The sequence below is a fragment of the Saccoglossus kowalevskii genome, chromosome 18 (genome assembly GCF_978046115.1).
Source record: "Saccoglossus kowalevskii chromosome 18, keSacKowa6.1, whole genome shotgun sequence".
Taxonomy (NCBI): domain Eukaryota; kingdom Metazoa; phylum Hemichordata; class Enteropneusta; family Harrimaniidae; genus Saccoglossus; species Saccoglossus kowalevskii.
In genome coordinates, this window is record NC_140658.1 from 22,495,389 (window position 1) to 22,520,315 (window position 24,927).

Consider the following 24,927-nt stretch of genomic DNA (forward strand, 5'->3'; position numbering starts at 1 on the left):
TATGTCAAGTTTTACCGACAATGGCGATAGTTTCCCGGTTAACATACATACAAATATATGCTGTAACCTTTCATGTCAAGGTTACACAAGGAACCCGTATGCCAAGTTTAAAGTTCCTAGCTATTACCACTTCTAGCCCAATACTGAACATGCATAAGGTGTTGTAAGTCGCCTGTGGCTATAGTTATATAACACACATACATAAACCCATGATTTTGACCTTTTACATTTTTAAATCGCACACTGAATACGTGTACCAATTTTAATGGAACTGGCATTTATTCTATGTAGTCATATTGGTTCCTGGCCATTTTCTCTTGTAGCTCAATACTGAACTTACATAAACTCATACTGCAGCCTTGGCCTTTGAGCTTAGAACCTTGAGCTCAAAATGTGAATCCTATGTAGTTCTGGTATAAAGTACATGTTTGTGGCCTTGACCTTTGGTCGCCAAAATGTTGCTTTGTCGCGTGGATGATATATATACAACATTTGTTGTATAAATGTCATTGGTCTGAGCAAGCAGATGAAATTTGTAACATCGTGGCTGATAAAACTTAGAATTTGCTGATATCAATATGTTGGATGTTTTATGTTGGATGATATGTGTATTGTTATGAGAGTTCGAATATTTCGGGTAGTAGATGCAAGCGTCAGATACAAGATATGTTAAAGGGCTGCAGTCGTCACGCCGCGTCCTGTTCGATATGGGACTCATAGCGACGTATACAACGCGTGTAAAATACATTGTTTATTTACATGAAATTCGAACACGCGCTGCGCGACGACCACCGCGCTGTAAAGCCATATGTACGTTAGGCATCATTTTCTAACCTCTGAAACAGTAAATACATTGAAGCCACTTGAAATAAACATATCACTCATTGTAATACCGCGCGCTGCATTCTCATTGGTTGTTTGGTACCACGTGCCGTCCAGCTATCGGACAATAACTGGGTAGTGCTTGCAATCAATGTTAAAAATTCCTTGACATTTTCATCTAGCTATTACCTAAATTATAGTAAAAGCTGTTCATAATAGATGATCATTTATGCATAAGACACTATGGTGTCTAGAATACACCATCATGTGTTAATTTGATTTTTGAAACTGTATGATGGGTATGCAGGATAAACAAGATACAGAAGTTGTGACCTTACAATAGTCCGTTTAGTAAATATGAATATGTAGGGCCATTCATGAGATATCTATTACAAAACTGGACTCATCTGAGTGGAATGCAATCTGACTAAAATCTGATGTAGTGTACGGGCTTTAATTATTTTGGCTATAAAATTATTTTAATTTTATATTACTTTTGTTATTAATGCCTTTTTATTTTATTATTTTACTTTGATTTTGATTTTGTGATTTTTTTAATTCCGCCCTACCTACATCTGACCCGATGCCTATGTAACGAGATTTCAACGAGACCCACTATCGACGATTTTAGTCAACGAATCACAGACCTCCTTCTATAGCGCACATGATGAGGTCACTGGGCAGATTCAGGTGGCAAACACACTCAAATAAAATGGCGGATTATACCGACGTTAGCGACCGAGAATAACACGGCTTTTCGGTATGTTTATCATTGTCAAATGCAACGAAAGTCATTTTCATGTTAATATTGTGGCTCGAATGGTTCGAGTTTAGATCGTTATTTTGCGTGGTTATTCTGGGAGTGACGATTTTGTTTCCACCGGTTCGACCGAACACCGGTGTCTTTTTCCAGTCGCTTGCCCTGGAGACGGGTGATGTTTTGTTGACGATCGGGCCAAAGTATGTATCAACATTTTGTACATTATACAATAACTCTTTATTAAAGTAATTGAGCTGATTTGGACTGGGATAAAATATTTCTTTTATTTGGAACACTCGCAATTGATCAGGAAATATTTTTTTGCTCCAATTTTCTGCGTCGATGCCGTGGGCCGGTGACCGTTATACAATTTAAAATCAGTTTGGATTGTTTACTATAGCTGTTTACAGTGTTCTAATCATTACGATTTACTTATTGTTTTGCTTCTATTCTAGATAATTATGCTCAGTTTTTGGTGTAAAGTTGAAGCGATGACTGAATGAACGAACCTTGGCTGGCGAAGATGTATCAGGAAGTGTACACATTTGTTGGAAGTGAAAAAAGTATTCAATGTAATGACAAAAATTGTAAAATGCTATGGAATTTCTTTTGTAAATAAAAATATACTAGCAATTTTCTATTAATGGTTTATTCAAGTGGGCAAAATATAATGTACAGACAGATTGCCCGTAGAGTATCTACAATGAAAAGTAAGCAACCGACGGCCTGTATAAAAGGGGAGCTGTGATTGGCTGTTATATACGCGAGATTTGAACGGGACTTACGTAGGCGTCGGATCAGATGTAGGTAGGGCGGAATTAAAAAAAAAAAAATCAAAGTAAAATAATAATAAAATAAAAAATACATTAATAACAAAAGTAATAAAATAATTAAAGCCCGTACACTACATCAGATTTTAATCAGATTGAGTGGAATGTAACCCGTTAACACGAGACATTTGGTCACGTGATGTCTGACAATTGTTTTGCGGATGAAGGTGTTACAACTTACTATTACAATACCAACATAATCTGAGATGTGCTTGTAATTAGTATAATCGCACTATGCCCTCAGCGACCAGTCTGGGTCAGCCTTCACTTTGAGCTACATGTATATAGGTTGGCAAATGATGATTTTTTTGGGCTAAATGGAAAGTCCTGCAATTTACTGAAAATGTTATTTTATTAATTTTAAACTTCTGGTACTTTATGTGGGATTTAAGATGGCTGTTCCATAAAAGTGTTGCCCCTTCCGAGATTTATTTTAATAGTTAAGTCAGGACGTCAATATGTATCTCTGGAAATACATTTCACAGACAGTCATCGTGAGTAGTGCAGCGGGATTAGTGTTTCATGCAGCCCTCAGGCTGGGTTAAAATAAATAAATAAATTATTTTTTTAGTTAGTTAGTTAGTTAGTTAGTTATTTAGTTAGTTATTTAGTTAGTTATTTAGTTAGTTATTTAGTTAGTTAGTTAGAGTGTTTTCTGTAACGCGCATTCTCACTCACCTTTGGGCTGAGTGGTCACCCCTAATTACAAACATAATAGAAAGTAACAAGTACGACTCGGGGATTCTCCTATTTTGACGCATGCGCGCTTGCGTTCGATTTGTCAAGCTTTAGTAACTAATCACGAAAGCTGAGGTTCCGGCTCCCTTTGCCTCACCAAATTTAGTAAAGATGTTCAATTTGTCATCCTCCTGTGCTGTATTGTTTGGTTGGCAGTATGTCGGCTTTGTTGCTAAGTTAGAGGCACCCTTGTGGACAACAAAGTTTCGCCCCTCCTCGTAGACCTTGGGCGGTTAATAAAACGGCCACCTTTATTCACTTATGTGCACCCAGTTACTAACCGCTCTGTGGTTTTATTGATCAGTTGTAACCAAATATCTTCAAATACATTTTCGAGTAATAATCTGTAGTGATTATTAAGCTGTGAATGATCACCCAAACAGAAATTACTAAATTACGGTTATTGTTATAAACTGGCCAGTGTCTTGCTTGTAGAAGACCAAAATACCGCGAACGATGACGTCAGCAGTGCAGTTTTACTACTTCCTTGTCATCAAGTAACAGGTATCCCGGGAAATTGTCGTTGATTGGTTCTTTGTACTTATCTCCAGTTAATCAGTGTGATTTGCTTCAGTTTATCCAATATTGGGTATTAATTACCGGAATCGTAGGTAAGAATAATCGCGATTTGACAGCAATACTGGCTGTAAGAATGCGTCGATGGCGGTCTTCAAGTTTCACGCCTGCTGAGTAGACGAGTTTCATATCGGTGGAAACATTGTTACGCCTACAGAACATTAAGTGATCGTACATTTAGAAAGTCGGTAACAAAATGCGCATTAATTTACAGTAAAACTATATCATGTAGTATTTCCTTTTCAATGTATATGCAAATGCAATGACCTCTTTGTGTACATTTGCATTTGAATGCCGCATTTTTCTATTGTGACGTTAAAATTTGTGGATAGCACTTGAATAAATTTATATTCAATATTTGACCAATACGGAGCTGTGACTACTTTCAGCATGTTAATTTCTCACTAAAGCATAAACAAATATGGCGAAAAAATAAAAATAAGCAATTTTATTATTATAATGATGACATTATTTTAAATTTAATTTACCTACTTGATCTAACCTTCAATTGTACAATGTGTTTATGTAATGCTATATTTGGAAACGTACGCTTGTATAATATAGGAGACACATCTTCAGAATGGCTTCATCGTCAAGTGAAGATAGCGGTGAGGAAATAGATCCATTTGACATATTCGTTGAAGAATTAGGTGCCCAAATAACAAACCGTAAGTTCATTTCAGACATATATTACTATGTCTATTTCATATTTCAAAAGGTAAATGTTATACGCCACCAAGCGGTAGAACTGCACCACAAATAAATAATTTGAAATAATGTACTACTAAGTATAATTAGTGTTTTAACATAAATTACATAAATTCTTCAACTATTAACACATCCAAAAAAGTGAACTTTTGATTCATAACCGCCGTATGGTTGCATTATTTCTGGCAAGGTATGACCTGAAGAAAATAACACGCATTCAAAGGTTAGATTCACATCCACGTGAGAACGCAAACAATATGCATGTTTTACGCCTCCGAAGTTTTGACACACATAGTCAATTTTGTTACATTCATTGATCCATCTTTCGGTTTGCCTAACGTCACTACTCCGCCTGATTTGACAAGTTAGCTAAACAAATGACAAGAATTTATGTAAATTTGTTTACGATCATGATTGATTTCATATCAGGTATGAACAGTAGACCTGGCAACTACTTGTTTTATTTCTGTAGCTGTTTTCAGTGTTTTAAAGCGGCTTTGTCGTCGTAAACTGTCACAACAGAAAATTGAATCCATGGAATGCCCAGCGGGTCTCATATGGGGACTTATAGACGCCGCAGTAATATCGGAAACCAACATGAAATATTTGTCCAAAATATTGAAGGTTGCAGGAGAAAAGAAAATTGCTAATACGGTTAAAGCATATCGACATCAGCATAAAAAAGGTATGTGTACACATTGTACAGTTCTGCTCTGGAATGACTTCTACCTTCTGATACATACAGAGAACTAAAGCCGGTGCCATTTTTCACCAAAATGTCGTGTAGTACCACACATCCATTCAAACGATGGAACTATTTGACTTTGCCGTCAATTTGCGATTAAGGAATATTTCTGGAGCCGTCAAAAAACACATAGTGATATATAATTCTGCTCTCCATTATACTATAAAATACTTTATTTTCGCTCAGAATTTATTTTCGCTGAAGGAATGATTCAGTAATTTTAAATTAAAAATAAATTACAGCGAATATACCTTTTTTCCTATACATGTATTTACATTCAACTCATCATAAATCAGTGAAAATAAATTCCGTACAAAACACCCAAAACGTCTTCTGTGTAAAAATTAAATCCAGCTAAAACAAATTATTTTACAGTACTTTAACACTGTATTTACACACACGATGTATTTTCACCCGCAGGTGTGAAAAGAAAACGGAGAAATTCAGATTCAAGCATACATTACAATAGACGCTATCTAGGTTAGTATGACAGTTGCTGACTTTTCAATATCAAAGATAAGTAATAAAATCGAGCGGTAAAAAATAAACTTTTCATTTTAGATATTCCTGTTCCAATTGGTCTGAAAGAAAAATCGATAGAAGATCAAGCAATGTATTGGTCTGCTGTGCGAGTATTTGAAGCTAAAATGAGAGCCATTGACAGTAGTGATGACCCGTATGACGTAAAAGCAAAACGGTGGAATGAAGCTCTTAAACATTTACGCGTTTCTCCTGTTGAATTTAAAATATCTTCTGTCATACTCGTTATAAGATGCTGGACTCTAGAAGGATTTCAAACATTTTTGTCTGGTTTGAAGAGTGGAAAGCTAGAAAGTATATTGACATGTATTACTGTTACTGATGAGATGAAGGCACTGGTAGGAAATAAAGGTGCTGTATTACGAATATCGGTAAATGTAGATCCTATTAGTCTAAAGATGGCGGAGAGACATGTTAAAGGTAATTCCTAAATTACTATAGGTTTCTATTTGCTATAATGCATTCCCAGGTTTATTCATTTTACACAACGTTTCCACAACAGGGCCATAATCACTGTGTGCTAATCACCTGCATATATCCAAGTATTGTTGAGGAACAATACATTGTGTAAATTTTGCTTTCGTTGAGCTGCATGCTGCATGATTAGTTATTGCATGTATTGCAAATCATCATATTTCCAATGCTCACTCGCCAGATACATTGGAAGAAATAGTTATATCCACTGATGTGAAGGCAACCGTTAAATCTCGACAATTAGATCTAAGCATGGCATCATCCAAATACCTGGACCTGCAAACTGGGACGTCTCCATCGAAAGCGAACTTGCAAGCATTTTGCGAGTCATTGCCTTTATTACAACAGATGTCAACAGCATTGCAGAGAGAAAAGGCGAACTTGATTCAGATTAAGACTAAACATGAGGGGATACTTGAGCATTTTGAATCACAGCTAGCTGAAAATAACCTACAAATACAGTCATTGAAAAACGTAAAACAACAGTAGTCCAATGAAATTACATTTCTTCAAGACTATATTGAGCAAACACACTTATCACCCGTGTTGGTGGCATCAGAATATAAGGTACGATATAGCGAATGAGTAATGTCCGTGCAATGAATACGTACATTCATATAACACAATGACCGTTTGCACTTCATAACAGATGTTGCAATAATGTGAAACTTGTATATTCCGAATGTTTACTCTATCAAAGGCTATTATGTCGCCTTATGTACCATTCTTTAAGAAATATGTCTTACCCTCTAACCTCTGGAATGTTGTTAATTGATTACCTATCTACCTATTACCTAGGTGGTATCATATATCATTATTGGGGTAAAACTGGATCGTTATTGCATTTTCAGCACTCGCAAAATGTTCAAATTTTGGGAATTGTTAAATGTAACAAACGCTGTACTGTATTACTAATGTCAAAAGAAAAAAATATCCTAGTACTCAAACTGATGAATATAACATAATATAAAGTGGTTGTTTTTATTTTTGTTTGTAGATGAAGGAAATAAATTATATTGTTTTGTTTATTTTTTAGAGTACTCGGCAGAGCAGAGACATCTTACAAGGTAATTATATTCATGTAAAATATTTTTTCAGAAGATTGAAACAAGAACACGCAAAACACAAAACATATTGATACACATACACATACACATACAAATAAAAAGCATGCAGTCACTTGATCAATTTTAATAGATGACATTTTTCGATTTGTTTTAACCATTATATCAGGTTACTTTTGTATTAGACTGTTATGCACAATTGCTCCTATGTAGGGGTGAAAACACCTGTGTACATTTAATATCATAAATTAGTTAAATGTATATTTTTTATAGGTATTCAAATTAAACGTACTGAAATTGTTGTGGATTTTGGATTGGATTCGCACAAGTGGCTAACTGCAATCACTATCAATCACATGGGAGAGTTAGTCGTGATTGATTTGACTGACTGCCATATTCAGATCCTGGACTGGGGTGGATGTAGGACTGTATTAACTTTCAATGATTTCGCCAGGAAATCCATCCTGCGTGACGTTGCAGTCTCCACTGATGGACTATATTTCATAACAGATTCTACACACAACCAGATAATAGTGTGTAGAGATGACAATAAGGTGATAAACACGTTCCCTGTACCTGATGTCATCAAACCCCGTGGCATCACTCTGACCAATGATGGTAAACATGTACTGGTGACTGATCATCAAAGCTATAAGCACAGCGTTAAGAAATACACCGCAGATGGCGTGTTTGTATCACAGTATCAACCAACAGGAGATCTAGAGCTCAGTTACCCGCGCTATATTGCCGTAAATAGTATGGATCAAGTAATCGTGTCTGACGATTGTCGTATCCAAATATTGGACTCTGAATTACATTATGTAAATTCCATTCCATTTAGGGACAACGTTGGCCAGAGATATTGCCCCACAGGATTAAGTGTCGATGGTATGGACAACATCTATGTTTGTAATTATAGCGATGACAGAATTTTGGTGTACAATTATCTGTTGACATATGTGGATAGCATTTCCATTAATTCTCCAAACGGAATTGTTGTTAGGAAAGACACGCCCATGGCAATTATAGCAGTCACGTCAAGTGATGCAGTCACAATTCTCTATGGCGAACATATCTAAAATAAGGAGTAATAAGGATAATACAGTATTTTACATAGAATACAACATTGGCTTCGTAGATGCTCCTTCTTTGAGATCAAAACGATCATTTTATTCTGACCCATAAGCATACTGAAGTAATGGTAAATGGTTATGGCTACAATTATAATTTCATATCACCTCTGTCAAGATTATTTGTTCTTGATGAGGATTGGTATGTTGCCTGTGACATTGTTTGCTGCAAAATGGTGCGTGTTTGTATGGCTTTAAAAGTATCCTGATGTACATTTTATTCAGAAAAAAAATTATGTTTATATTAGAAAGAGGTACTGTATTTACAAATGTACATTTATATTTCACAAATGAAAATTCATATTCTATGAGTCTACATTTGCTCAATATATATATATTATCATTTGGGTTCTTAGAAAGTAATTGTTCAGGGTCAGTTAATTGAGAACATTTTTGCATTATGTGTATTTTTTGAATGTTTGGTCTGAATATAGTACAAGGGGGGTATGCACCTTGAATATAGTATACAGCTACTTGTGTGTCAAAGTATTTTAACTGTTTAATCTTTACTGTGAGTAGGTGTTTTAATGTGTAATTTTGTCACTTCAGATTTATTTTATTAATTCGGTTCCTGGAGAACTGCGTATACTTTGTATTTATTTGCGTTGGTTCACAATGTTGAACGCGCTTTTAACACTCCGAATAAAACCGATTTCACAACGCGCAACTGAATTGCATTATTCTGTTACGCCAATGTCAAGTTGATTATTACCTGTTACGATCTAAATGAAACATGTTCGTATAGAGATTGACCAACTTTTATGTAATGACAAATTATGAACAAAATTATTGTACAGGGAAACTGGATCGTGAAATATTTATTTAGTTCCGATTCATTTTTCTATACCCATTCATTACATCTCCATTTATTTTTTTTAATAATTTCAATATTAACTATTTTAATTTAACCCTATATAGCTCAGTTTCTTGGCTGAAGTGTCCTTGTATTTATGTTGAGGAATGTATTAATAATCTATAGGCACATGGGCATGCCTTGTATGTATGTATTGGTGGGGTAAACAGACGAACATTTACCGTTGAATTGTTGAATTTCTCAATTCTCGAAAAGCAATCGTGTTAGCAAGCAGGCACTCTTTACATTTTGTAAAATGAATAAGAAAACACTAAACCTGATTTTAGCCAAAAAAACAACAAACCGATTGGTTTTTGCTTTGGCGTGTTATCAACTCGTTATATTTCGATTGTGTGGTATGAGTTGGTATTGTGCTTTTATTGACTTTTATTTGCGATAACAATATTTGGCAATCGTTGTTCTAAGTAACTGTTCAAACATTACACGGCGTTTCGAGCAATGATTCGAAATTTCAAATTGTGGACGAATTTAATATGGCTACACTCACTATCACCGTAATATACATAATTGTTGTTGGTGTGGTTTTGCACTGATTCCCTCATACACCAAAATATTCGCTCATGAGTTCATGAAATGAGAACAATCTAAACCAGTTCGCTAGTTTTGTTTATTTTTCTGTCAAAGCCAGATCTAAATATAATAGGCTGTAACTATTGCATGACTCAAATGTAATTAAATTGTATTTTGTGATGCACTTAAAATTAGAATAGAATTTTACTCAATTATTTGCACTGTAATAAACCATTATAAGATGTAAAATACAGAAATATACATAACTTTTTTCTGTATCTATATGGTAAAACAATCGTTATCAACCAAAGATTTGATACACAGTACCCGTCTATCATAAAAACTTACAGTCCTTCGCATGTTTAAGAAAACCATGTTTAAAGCCCGATTTAAAACAACTGTATATTCAGGACTTTCCACCAAAAAACAATTTCTGTGTGTTTTCATATAACGTATCTGCAAGCTCCATAATATCTTCATCCCTTGCTGCTGCCATGACCTCCAGCACTTGGCTACAAGAAGGATAAAAAACATGAAAGTTGTGGGACCCATATCGCAAATTATATTAACAGCGTTCGTAGACGTCAAATCATAAGGTAGAAGAGCTGACAAATCTGTGTGTTTTGTTAACATCCATTTTGTAAGATTTTGAGCTGGGGAACTTTATTTCTGGCAAGAATTGCACAACGTAGTCACATGTGAGGTTTACAACGTCGCCAACTCACGTGTGTTGTATTCACTGAATCACTTGTGTGGTTTTCTAAATAATCACGTATAGGGTTTTCTTATCAACAATTTGACAATCGTCTCTTGTTACAGAATCCAAATGCACTTCTTATTACAATTGGAATAGTAGGCTATTTGGCTCATTGCGCCACCCAAGCATTATTTACCTTCTAAGTTACTTGTACTTGTACACAAAGCTTAATTTGAAATAGCCTTACAGGATTTTAAGTTTGTCCAGATATTGAACTCTATAACACATGGCCAAAATTAGTTAAAGCGGTGATGTCGTCAGCTGCGCATGCGCCAGTTGGCCATAGCGTGCCATTGTTTACAAACAAGCGTCCACCCATGAGCATTTGCGTTTTAGGTACGCGTTGTTATCGTCGGTTGGGACTCAATTCTCACGGGTGCGCAGGTGACGACCCCTCCGCTTTAACATGATGTTACATTCAGCAAAATATTGAGTTCAACACAACTTTCAGTGGTGAATTGTAACCTGGTTAACAATTTTTGTTAGACAACATGATAATGACATTAGATAACAATTCCTAAAAGGATGAATTCCACGTGTCTCCAATAGATCAGCAATGACTATTGAAATACAAACATGTACATAGAGGGCAAGTACATTTCTTTGCAATTTCTTACATGAATGAGTTTTCTTCCTTGCTTCTGTGAACTTACATGATATTGCATGGCTCATTTCGACTTTTCACACCAAATCCACGTGTCCATTTCTCTTTCTTCTTCGTCTGTAAATGAGTCTTAATAAATTTATGCCCAGCATGTGCAGGACGTATCTCACACCATGGTGCATCTGTAATGACAGTATGTATGACATTATAAACGGATTGTATTCAACTGAATCGTGCCACTATGAGAGCATAACATAATATGCTAACTACATGTAACACTAAACATGACTGCACAGTATTCAAATGCATTTAAAATCGCTATGCATGTCAATCCTTTAAAAGTAAAAATATTTTAAAATATATTTTAATCTTGGAAAATTAAATAAAATTCCGGAATATAGAATTTTACTGTCAGTTAATATATGGACATAAACGTATATACTGCCCTCCATTCCGACAATGAAATTTCATTTGTCAAATGTTCCCAGGAAAGTTTTTGATGTTCGTGAAAGTTAAATTGACAAAATTTATATAAACTATCTGCAAAAAGTATATAAACTAATCATATCCTAAATTTCCCTCTTAGACAATATCTGTCATATAATGAACTGTATGCACTCAACATGGGGTTTCCAGCTTCTGAAGAGACAAAGAATACTTTTGCAGCTGTGACTTACAGTATACTCAATTATTATTACATTGTACCTAGTGTACCTACTTGCAGATAGGCTCATTTCTCAATTCCCGCCGCTAAAGGGAATGGTCTATTATTCTATCACACAAACTACCCATGATGCATTACCAAAAGCCATATTGTCGTCTACCTGTTTCAATCATGAGTCTCTCAATGGGTATTCCACACATAGCATCAACGTTATCTTGGCTTTTAAGAGAACTGTGAACAAAAAACATAGCATCAAAATGTGGGTTTTTTGTATTATAATAGAGTCCCTGTTAGTTCAATATGAGATGAGTCGGTCATTTTCAACCTGAACATGAAACAAATTGCACGTTGTATAATGTAGTTGTTTAATTGTGATAAGTCAGTGTATGTCTGAGACATGACACGAGAACATCATTTGAATTTGGCCATTTTTGAACCCAAAAACATTGTATGCCACAATGTATAATAGCTTTCACTATATAACCTGGATCCGAAATGACAGAAATGCTTGATTATTATGCATTTTTAATATTAAAATTTCGAATTTGATCATCAAGCAAATATATATGCATATTTGCGGCATGATACATATATATAAAGTTTGAACATGATCGGTCGAGGCATGTCAGAGATATGGCCCTGGGACAGCATTCATTTAAAATAAATGGCCACCGGTCAACCGTTTTGAATTCAATCTGAAAATCAAAAATACGCGCATCAAAGTCACATTATTTACAATGTATATGTACCAAGTTTGAACTAAATCCATCCATAATAGACTATAATGAATATCTGAAGTTTGGAAATGATTGGTCGGGGAATGTTTGAGATTTAGCTCTGGAACCGAATAGCTGCCACGCGGGTAGCCTGAATCTGATCTAAAAACAAAATGACATGCATCAAGGTCCCATAATTTGAACGAAATCCATTTATCCATGACCAAGATCAGGTTCGAGAATGACAGAAACGCTTGATTTTAATGATTTGACCAACATCCGCTCATTTTGAAACTGATTTGAAAAATAAAATGACGTGCATCAAGAGCCCATAATGTCTAATGTATGTAAGTTTGAATGAAATCCATCCAGCTACGACAAAGATTCAGGTCCAAATGGCCGCCATTCAGCCATCTTGAATCAACCATCTTGAATCAACCCGTGAAAAAATGACCACTAGAGGGCGATCTGGCGGATTTTGTTTTAGTTATCAAAGTCACAATATTCTGGTAAAACAACACATTGGGTGATTTGTATAATTGTCAGTCTTTAATATATCATACTTACTTCAACTGAATTTTTTGGAACAAAAGTTAAGACTGTCATAGTCTATAATAAAATAAAAGAACTATATTACTAAAAAGGCAATAATTTACTCAAACTCATTTTCGGGCAATAAAACGAAATTGCACCGCTCACTGTTCTTTGGAAGAATGATAGGCATGTGATGAGAGATTCGGCATAAAAACACTATCAACCGTTGACCAATGTATTGCTAATAGTTTTTTTTAAAAGCGATGTATTTTTCTAGCAAACACATGTAGTTGCTTTCAATCGGCTCATAAATAATTCATATTTACATTGTACGTCACGTCAGAGGTCATCTTTGTTTGTCAAGCACGGGACGAAGTTGCACATGTATGAAGACAATATATGAGTGGAAGAACCTATGGTGACAATACAACCATGGTATTTCCATGATACAGACACTGCAAAAACAGTGCAATTTAGAATTTCATAAAAAGTTATACCGTATTTGCTTTATTATAAGCACATTTCCAATAGAAGCACATATACCTAGAATTTGGATTTATTTTATTATTAGACAGTTAATATGCATAGATTTAAATCAAGTACTCAATGTATAGACTTCAATCAAACTAATCAAGTCAGTGCATTGTCTCATGGCATCTGCAGTCTGCAAAAAGCGTTATTGAAATGCAATTTTTAGCTTTTTATATAACAGTGGAAAAAGCTAAAAAATGACAAATCGTTATGCAAATTAGTTAGTTAATGTGAACCGATTCACATCAAAATCTAGTAACGCATGTGCATTGTCCCAAAGCATCCATGTACCAATTTTCATTGAAATCTATTCTTAGTCTTGAAATTAATTTTTCATGGCAGAGGAAACTCAAATATGGATTTGTGACATCATGGATCCACATAGCTAGTATACATGTCTGAGAGGAAGCAGTCATGGTCACCTATTAAACTTGTAAAAAATGGCAACAAACATATTCACAAATGACTGTAAAATTAAAAATTACTCTCCTTTCTATCGCTGAATTGACTCCGATGCATGCTGATGAACATAGTAACAAAAAAGCTTGTCTACGTGTATACACAGAATACAGCAAACATTTGTAAGCATACTAAATCTAATTTGTCACTGTATGTAACCATCATTCTGAATGGCTGAAATATAAATGCATGATGCATATATGCTTGTTAGCAACCAATGAAGCACTGCGTTACATATCTCTTACCTAGACCACACTCTCTTATTGCAATCACCTTCTCTTTGTTCTGATCTACAAGGTTATATAAATCTTGCAAATATTTTTCCGGATTGTTCTCCGCTTCAAATTCAGTACACCGTGTTGGATGGCACCCCACTGTACTGTATAGGTTATCTGAAATACAATTCACAGTTATACTCCACACTACTCTATCTTATATTGCAATATACAATTGACCATATATAGACATTGCTTAATACATTATTGTATGATTAATGATATTTCCGTACTACAGGTAACACACCATAATTATAATTGTAATCAAGGTGTGGGGTTATGCAGGCACCTGAATGTAATCAAGTCTGTTTCGACATTTAGCAAGAAATGTCATGTTTGTTTTGTATGATGTACCGGTATAAGCTTTATATAATATTAATATTTATATAATGTTTTAAGTGAAATTTTCGTGAAAACCATTCTATACTAAAATGGCGTCCTGAGGGATTGCTCAAAATAAGGATGACCACACCCACCAATACATATATAATACAATACAATACAATACGGTGTAGAAATGTTATACTCACTACGGCTGCACACTATATTAGATTGCCTATGCAATATATGGCACAGTAGCGAATTCATCGTTGTTTTCATATAGGCGTTTATCGCATGAACATGGTACATAACATTCACGGTTGTTTTTTGCGTGGAATATAACAGATATGGTTCGCAGAATGTAACGTTATTCACATTACACGTCATTGTGAACAAACAAAACGCAAAGAAAGGAAAAACACGAGGTGGTACTGCTTTTATAAGCGAGTTACAGACCGCATATTAACAACAATTACTCCTAAATGACCCGATCTCATAATATCAACTAAAACTTTATTTCAAACAACTATCCAGGATGACATTTCTCGCAATTAGCAATAAAATTAAGGTTTCTCTTGACTTTTTGAAACTTGTCACGCAATATGTGTATCGCATTGTATATAGTGCTAGTTGTTACTTCTAACATCGTGTAATGTTGTGGATAATACTAACCCATGATATTACTCACCATCCAGCTCTATACGGAATGACATCCGGTCATAATCTCTTAATATCTCACCTGTGTCTATTATTGGGCGTTCCGCGATTAAAATGAAATGATTACGTAGTTTAAACCTATAAAATATCACAAATGTGGCAAACTTACCGTTTGTTTTGGCAAGTTCTAAAGCCTTCTTACTGTCTTTTAAACTACCACTAGTCACAAAAATCTGGAATAAAAACATCTGATTTAAGACTCATTAACTCATGTTTACCTGTATGTCACTGTACACTCAATAAAGGACTGCCGATATTATGACTGATAGGACATTAGCGTCAATGGGGTGCTTTGGTGACGTTTGGAACATAAGACTTACACAGTCAGTTGATGAGTTCAATGAGCACCATCTTTTTTCCTGCTAATATGTTGGTGCGACATGTTATACATTTTTGTGCATTTTAGTTCCGCTGTTTACCACCGGTGTAACTGCTTCCACTGAGGTGACTTTATCCATTGAGCTAACTGCATCCACTGAGGCATTGTCTTAATAACAATAATAATAAACAATATCTTTTGAATTCCAGCATCAGCAGCTCTTTGTAGGACATCAGTAAGGTCATCTATCAAAACAAAACAACAGCCTAGAATCAATGAGTTGAGTAAGGAGTTTGTGCCTAGAATCAATGAGTTGAGTAAGGAGTTTGTGTCAAGTGCCAATACATTGAGTAAAGAGTTTGTGCCTAGAAACATTGAGTAAGGAGTGTGTGCCTAGAATCAATACATTGAGTAAGGAGTGTGTGCCTAGAACCAATACATTGAGTAAGGAGTTTGTGCCTAGAATCAATACATTGAGTAAGGAGTTTGTGCCTAGAATCAATACATTTAGTAAGGAGTGTGTGCCTAGAACCAATACATTGAGTAAGGATTTTGTGCCTAGAACCAATACATTGAGTAAGGAGTGTGTGCCTAGAATCAATACATTGAGTAAGGAGTTTGTGCCTAGAATCAATACATTGAGTAAGGAGTGTGTGCCTAGAACCAATACATTGAGTAAGGAGTGTGTGCCTAGAATCAATACATTGAGTAAGGAGTTTGTGCCTAGAATCAATACATTGAGTAAGGAGTGTGTGCCTAGAACCAATACATTGAGTGAGGAGTTTGTGCCTAGAATCAATACATTGAGTAAGGAGTGTGTGCCTAGAACCAATACATTGAGTAAGGAGTTTGTGCCTAGAACCAATATATTGAGTAAGGAGTTTGTGCCTAGAACCAATACATTGAGTAAGGAGTTTGTGCCTAGAACCAATACATTGAGTAAGGAGTTTGTGCCTAGAACCAATACATTGAGTAAGGAGTTTGTGCCTAGAACCAATACATTGAGTAAGGAGTTTGTGCCTAGAACCAATATATTGAGTAAGGAGTTTGTGCCTAGAACCAATACATTGAGTAAGGAGTTTGTGCCTAGAACCAATACATTGAGTAAGGAGTGTGTGCCTAGAATCAATACATTGAGTAAGGAGTTTGTGCCTAGAATCAATACATTGAGTAAGGAGTTTGTGCCTAGAACCAATACATTGAGTAAGGAGTGTGTGCCTAGAATCAATACATTGAGTAAGGAGTTTGTGCCTAGAACCAATACATTGAGTAAGGAGTGTGTGCCTAGAATCAATACATTGAGTAAGGAGTTTGTGCCTAGAACCAATACATTGAGTAAGGAGTGTGTGCCTAGAATCAATACATTGAGTAAGGAGTTTGTGCCTAGAACCAATACATTGAGTAAGGAGTGTGTGCCTAGAATCAATACATTGAGTAAGGAGTTTGTGCCTAGAATCAATACATTGAGTAAGGAGTTTGTGCCTAGAACCAATACATTGAGTAAGGAGTTTGTGCCTAGAACCAATACATTGAGTAAGGAGTGTGTGCCTAGAATCAATACATTGAGTAAGGAGTTTGTGCCTAGAACCAATACATTGAGTAAGGAGTGTGTGCCTAGAATCAATGCATTGAATAATGAGTGTGTCAACACTATTTTTTTCCAAACCAGATATTTCGGCAAGATTTTGTACACTTTTTTGTATTTTTCTATAATTTCTTCATTAATTTTGGAAATGGACATCCTTTTCCATGAACCACAGATCTTGATCAACATTTTTGTAAAATAAAGAAATTTATTTTGTGAAATGTTACAACATTTGACTCTGATGTTCAGAGTGTTACCCATTCTTATATAACTTGTGCCCTCTAGTGACAAACATGTCATGTGGTGTAAACAAGTCTAAGACTGCACAAAATAGGGAAGAAACAATTTATGCTATTTTCACTCAAAATTATTTCTAACATATCATTTGTGTTTGTATAGACTTCAATAAATATTTCCATAAAACATGTTAAATATTTCTAGTTTCGTCAGATATCAGATTCAGAGAAGAATTTACTATAAATTCCTATACTAAAATAGACAGTACATGATTACTATACCTTGATGTTTTTGTGAGCCACGATAGACACCACGAAATACAGGATCTAATAAGAAAGCACTATTATTTAACGAATAGGCAGAATTATACATTAAATATGTATTTTGAAAGCTTGGTATTCAGATAAAGACATATATTTCCACCAGGCGAACGTTTAATGAATATTAGGTGTAAATTGCTGTGTTCAAATAGCTAGTGTGCTCTCAATGACAAAATTGGAAAACACCACTTTACAGGCATCGCAATAGCAGAAATTGAAATCACCTCTTGCTCGTTTTCCTCTGTACGTTATTTATATTCTGTGATGTCATATTGTTTAGAATTATACATGGAACTCATGTGGAGGAGGACTTCATCACATATATCTGTTAATATGTTTCCAAATCGCATATAGTCTTATTGCTCTCGGCCACATACTGATTTCACACTTTTCAACTTTGTCTTCGAAGTCCATGGGGGTCAAGCATTGAGTGCGGTAAAAGACTTTTGGCTAATCTTTTCACTGTGGTAAATGTGTGCATTCTAAATTTAGAATAAGGACACATACATTCGTTTACATTGTTTACAAATGTTTTAGGTATGAAAGAAAATGAATATTGCCAATAACATTTTGTTGTTTATTTGTTCGTTGTATGAAACCCGCATGCTCCGTTGATAGTTTGCATGTCATGAAAATCAACAAATACACTCCCCACCCACTAAAAGTACTGCTCATCCCTAATAAAATATTACTGACCCAGTCACAATTCATGTTACTGTGCTACCTTGGTATAGCAAAATAATATGATATATCTTTCCTATGGCAGAAGTATCATGATGTAGAGCATGATATATCACTTTCTACGGTAAGAACACATCAGTATAGCACGCCGCATCTCTTTGCCGATACGCAATGTTCGTTGCTGGTGTTCCCATGATTCTCGCCTTTATTACTTACGAGATGATGACAACACACTTCTTCGGCTGTTTGACAGTTGTTTCGCGAGATGTAGGTGTCTAATATTATTTTTTAGGTACGCAGTGAAATATTATAGTTGTCATCACGATGTCTCGAAATAATGGTATTTCAGCATACGCGCAAGTAATAAAATGGTGGTGAATTAATGATGGTAACTTTAAGTGTTGTACATTGCACTAAGTACACCTAGTTGTTCTATGGACAGTATATTGAAGTGTGTTACCTTTTATTTTTTTATAGTCGCGGTTTTTAATCCGTGCAATTTGTTGCACATTTCACACCGTGAATAGTATGAAGTGTATTACTTTTCAAAATATAAATGTGCTCTGGAAATGTATACGTAATGTATAATTTCCAGAAAGCTGGAATATGGGAGAATACGTTCATAAAATGTTTGTTTTTTTGACATTTTTCAAGAAACATACGCAGTGGAACGTTTCTTCGTACTTTGCAGTGGATGAACAGCTATTTTATTACCAAAAAATATATACCATTTCGTTCATATTTAATAATTTATAAATAAATTTCTGATCTACGGCGACTATGCTTCGTCATTTTAGAATTTCGTTTCATGATTTAGATGTGTTATTTGAGAAACAAATTAAGCAACAAATTCGCGGATGGTGCCAATACAACAAGTAATCGTTTTACTATTTTGCAGCAAGATTTATGGCCCAACTGAACAACAAACTTGTACTATGTACACAATCAAAACGGTAGGATGTCTTATTCAAGTAACAATAACCAATTCACCACAGTGGCGTTTCCAGAGGGGGGCGGGGGGGGCATGCCCCCCAAAAGCATGACGATTCGTATTATCTGGATTACGCATAGCTTCTCTGCGATTTACGCTCCGTATATCATAAGCGTAGCTTGGACCCCCCAATACATTTTGCTGGATCCGCCACTGATTCACTATGCCAATGTCTGTCTGCAATGAACCATCAGTTGCTGTGTTTTTGATTTCAACACAGATACTCTGATGTTTGATTTGCGTTTTGATGACCAGTGTAGTTGCATTGTGGGCAAAGTTGTGTTTGGAGACTTTAGATGTTCTTTAACATATCAAGTATATAATATATTCCATTTGGTAGGGGAATGGATAAACTGTAAAATAACAATTATTAAAACGAAAGCCAACGGCCCAAGTTAAATCGACCAACGTGCTGTGCAGTTGATTCACACGCCGATTTACACGCTATTTTTTTTTAATCATGATTGTCTTTCGGCAAGATATGCACTTAATTGAATGTAGATAACAGTCAATACGGAAAACTTTTCAGTAGTCAGATATAATCATATTAAACACATAGTATTTTTCAATGTCAATGTCGCGGTAATTGTTGGATAATGATATGAAGACAATAAATCATATATCTCATCAAAAAGAAAATACCATGACGTCAACACCGAAGTATAAGTCGGCAGACAGCAAATTGTTTACGCCAACGGCGCGGAATCGTACCGTATCGTAGAAAATGAAGGTAGTTCGGAGGTTAAAATCAAACGCTTCGGCACGTGTTTTTAACTTGCACACAACTTTACTTTTCTCTCGCGCGTCCACATAAACTGGGTAATTGGGGCGATGTTATTTTTGCACAGAGCAGTTTAAAGATTCCTGGCGTAACTCCCATTTTCGAGTGAAATCTTTCTAAACTTGGCAATATAAACTACGACGATCTCCCAAGGACATGACCTGACCTGACCTAACCTTACTCAGTTTTCAATGAACTGAAATTTCAAAGTCAAACAACGTTATTCCATTCACTCGCAAATCGTCAGTTCCGTGATGCCTGTGAACTCGCAATCGAAAATATAGCTGCCGGCAAACTTACACACCTAACAATTTCTACATCCTGGTGGAAATTCGTGTACATAACATTGACCTAGCTGTCGTGTCATTGGCCGGGTCATGGTAAGGGATAGCCGTGTTTTGGCGTTGTTTCATGTCCGAATAAGTCCTGGACGGTGCTTCGCCTGTCTTTATATACGGCAGCGTCGTTGCACAGGCAGAAACGTACACTGACAGACGAAGCCCAGGACCTATCCGAATACAAAACAATGAAAAACTACGGCTGAATAATAGAGGTTACGTTGTGTTAAACTGCGATGTACAACATCGTGCTACAAAGCTTGTACCTGTGCTATACAGGTCAAGGGCACTCAAGTTAATCACAGTAACCGTATGCGTGGTCACCTGATCGAGATGTACAAGTACACCACATCCATGACAATTTAAGTATAACGTCAATGATGAATTTATTGTAAGAGAGGCCAGGAATCAACGACCAGGCGACATTATCTGAGACTGAGAAGTATTAATTAAAAGTCGTCTTGACCGTTTCTATGATGACTCCATGTATTCAGAATATTTTCCGCATCCACCGCTATGTTTCTCGGGTGAATTTTGAATTAGATTTGTTTTTTTGTTGGTTTTTTTTAGACCTGCTACATGCATATTAGCCTAGTGTGTATGTAATGCAACAAACGACTTCAATTTTACATCCTGAACACATACGTGTTAAAATGGTGCTAATGTCTAGAAATAAAACAGAAAGAAAAATGTGTTGATCGATATAGTTACCATACAAATGTCGTTTCAATGAAATGTCCCTTACCAATAAATCGCAATGCTGTTTTCATTATATATATGTGGTCTTTATTTATAATAGAAGGCCATCGGCCCATAATATCTACATACATTATTTATATTTGAAAATAAAATTACAATTTTTAAATAATTGACAATACTTGTAGCTCTTTTCGCAATTTCATTGCGTGAAAAGTAAAGGCTCCCAGTCTTTGAAGAAGATCTGTATTTTTTGTACCCATTAATTTGTTATATTTACTACTGTGGGGGGATTAAAAAAGTTAGCAGGTACATATTTTATTCTTAAATTAACAAAAAAGGAACAAATAAGTAAAAAATGGTATTCATTTTCAATGTTGTTACTGTTACAAAGCAAGCAAATGCGTTCACTCCTATCTACATTATTTTTTCTATCTGTCTCAATACGAAGATAGTGGCATGAACAGCGGAGTCGAGCTAACATTTGAACATGAGAATGCACTTTCACACAAAATAAATACTTTTCAGGTTCCAAAGAAAATTTAAATTCCCTATAAAATGTCAGTTTCTCTAAAGTGCATACCTGGCTGAACCAATCAGTATATAGAACTTGTTTAATTTTTTTCTTAAAAATGCGCAAAAACACATTTACGTTATTGACAGTTTGTGATTCCCAAACATCATCTAAATTACATAAAAATAATATTTTTTTAACATGACTAACCCAGGTTAACTTGGATCTAAGATTGGATTTTTCAATATTATATAACATAAGGTAGCATTTCTTTGGGTAACGGGTTTCTGGCATTTTTAATAATTTTGTCCAATACCTAATGCATTTTAATGCTGTGTGAAAATAAATAGGAAATCTGCCACACTCACCCAATACTGCAACATTTGGAGCATTGCAGGAGACACCCAACAAATAACGACAGGCTAGAGATTGTACACGTTCCAAACATAAATGATTTTCATACTGGCAGCCATACTGTTTTTATTTGTTTACGTTTATCGCTTGGTGGCGCTATTGTAATTAATTAGATTATCTTATAAAAGGAGGTTCGTGGCTGTCACAGTTCCTAATTAAAAAAAACATCCGTGAAATGCCACAGAAATAGCAAAATTGCGATATAATGGTATGATCACGATTTTTGTTGTTGGGCAAGAAATATGCAAATGCGCCTGAATTTCACGGAAAAATAAATAAATTCAGGCTTTTTGAAGTTCGCATTTCAGCGAAAACCAAAAATAGGGCAATATTTAAACAAACTGACTAGGCGAAAATCCAGCTAAACCAAACACATCAAATGGACGGAGGCATTCGAACAAAACGAAACGACAGCGTATCAGGTATGTCCAACAGTGGCGTAATATGCATTTGCAGCTATGCGCCCATGATTTAATTACGTGTCCCATTCTATCATCCGACTTGGTCCAAGAGGCTGGCGTTATTGCATTTTTACCATAGGATCTCATGTAAAAATGCATCGCATTACAGCTTACCTCACCAAGACTGGTTTCAGATGGGCACTGTGGATGTCATATTTGATATGACCGCACAAAGACCAGATTTAGATTGTAACTGTGGACGTCATATTTGATATGACCGCACATAGACCAGATTTAGATTGTAACTGTGGACGTCATATTTGATATGACCGCACAAAGACCAGATTTAGATTGTAACTGTGGACGTCATATTTGATATGACCGCACATAGACCAGATTCAGGTTGTGGCAGTGGACGTCATATTTGATATGACCGCACAAAGACTAGATTCAGGTTGTGACAGTGAACATCATATTTGATCAAATTCTTACCTTAGAGAGATGTTTCAACTTTTTAGTTTTTTTATGATTGATTTGTCAATTCCTCTTTCGAGAGTTAATAAAATTTGGATTAAAAAATGTATACAAGAATCTCTGTAATATAAATTACATGTACAACTAATCTCTTGAACGCCTAAGTCAACTGCGTCATGTTCCCACTCTGTTTTACGGTATTGTTATTTTTAAGTATAGTTAATCATACAAGTTGGAGTGTGTTCGGCCTTACAAAATGCTAACAAAAACTATGGCATTTATTGATTCAATATTGTTATTTTCGGCAAATGTTTTATGTCGTTATATACACTACTGAACGGTTAATAGACTGTCGGACGAAACATGACCAGTTGTGAATATTGTACGTTGTCAAGAGGTATATATATATATATAAATATATGTATTAAATCTGAAATAATTCATACAAAGCGAATGGGAATGCCAAACAGTGATTCGTATAACTTAAACTATATAGATCACACTTGTCGTGGGTTCTTTTCACGGGCCATAAAGGCATTGGAAATCATTAAGATGGTTATCCTTACAAGACGACAATGATCTTAGGCCAATAACAATTGGACATCTAAGAACCATAGAGAATTTATAAATAATAAGGGAACGAACACATTCATCATACACGCACAGCACTAAATGACACCAAATTTGAATTAACTGCAATGTGCGAACGCACACTTTAATACAAAGAGCAAAAGTTTAACAGTAAATACACAAATAGCTTCACAAAATCGGCTAATTAAATATTACTGCATTGCCTAAATATTTTAGACGGTTCCGATAAACGTAACCGCGGTCGAAATATGCAGGTAAGGCAAGGGGAAACTGAAACCTGGCTGTTTGTGCGTGTAAGGCAGATGTACTATACCGGACGTAACGATGTCGAACTGCAGCAACAAACGTGGCGACAAACTTCAGACGGCTTGGTTTCCAGGGGTGGCTCACATCACGAGGACGCTGTACAGTACTATAGCTGACACCAGGACGACCAGAGAGTGAATTCTCAATCCGGAGTTCAATGGTGACGTTATCTGTGTTATACCGTACTTCTGGTGGATCGTCCAACATGCCCACCAAGGCACGCTTTCTTGTTCAATTTATTGGGGAACATATGTAAATCAAGATGACACCCCTTTGTTTACACTGCTCATTTCTAATTGGTCTAAACCAGAAGAATTGCAAGAAACTACCACATCAGGTGCGACAGGAATGTTATGCAAACTGACAGAAATGCAAAACCGAGTTTGTTGACCCGGCTAACTAAATTCACCAAAGTGTATTAACCTCAAATTCATTCTGATTCTCGGGAATCAAGTCTTCGGTACCATAGTATTTGGAGACAAATCTCACCGCAGGTAAATTCTTTGTCGTCCAATCAGGCTGCTCCCCTTGCGAAGAATGTAACAATTCGTGCATGCAATATATGTATTAAGTATTTCTTTATTTCTCCACCTATAACAAGTCACAAAGTATTCCCCTTTCTATGTAAATCATGTATGCATTTAAAAGCTTATAAGCCTAACAGGGAGGGCGTAATACTTGGAAATAAATTAAACTTTGGATTCCTGACATACGTGTAAGAAACTTGTTTTGATGATTACAGATTTCTTATTATCTGCAATTTATTATTAGCGAAACGAACCATTTACTGATTAAATATTGTAATGTTCGGCAAATGTTTTATGTCGTTATATACACTAGTGAACGGTTAATATACTGGTCAAGTTTCATCCGACAATTGTGAATATTGTACGTGTGAGAAACTTGTTTCGATGATGACAGATTTTTGAT

General features: G+C 35.6%; 1 protein-coding gene across 1 annotated transcript; it reads right to left on the reverse strand.

Moving 5' to 3' along the window:
- Positions 1-10,177: 10,177 nt before the first annotated feature.
- On the reverse strand, positions 10,178-24,204 carry LOC102803636 (deoxyribonuclease TATDN1-like). The gene is given in 10 exon segments (XM_085493003.1): positions 10,178-10,283; positions 11,182-11,314; positions 11,957-12,027; positions 12,641-12,674; positions 13,086-13,121; positions 14,282-14,428; positions 15,459-15,556; positions 15,826-15,913; positions 17,772-17,830; positions 24,005-24,204. Coding segments are annotated over 10 exon segments (972 nt in total).
- Positions 24,205-24,927: the final 723 nt, after the last annotated feature.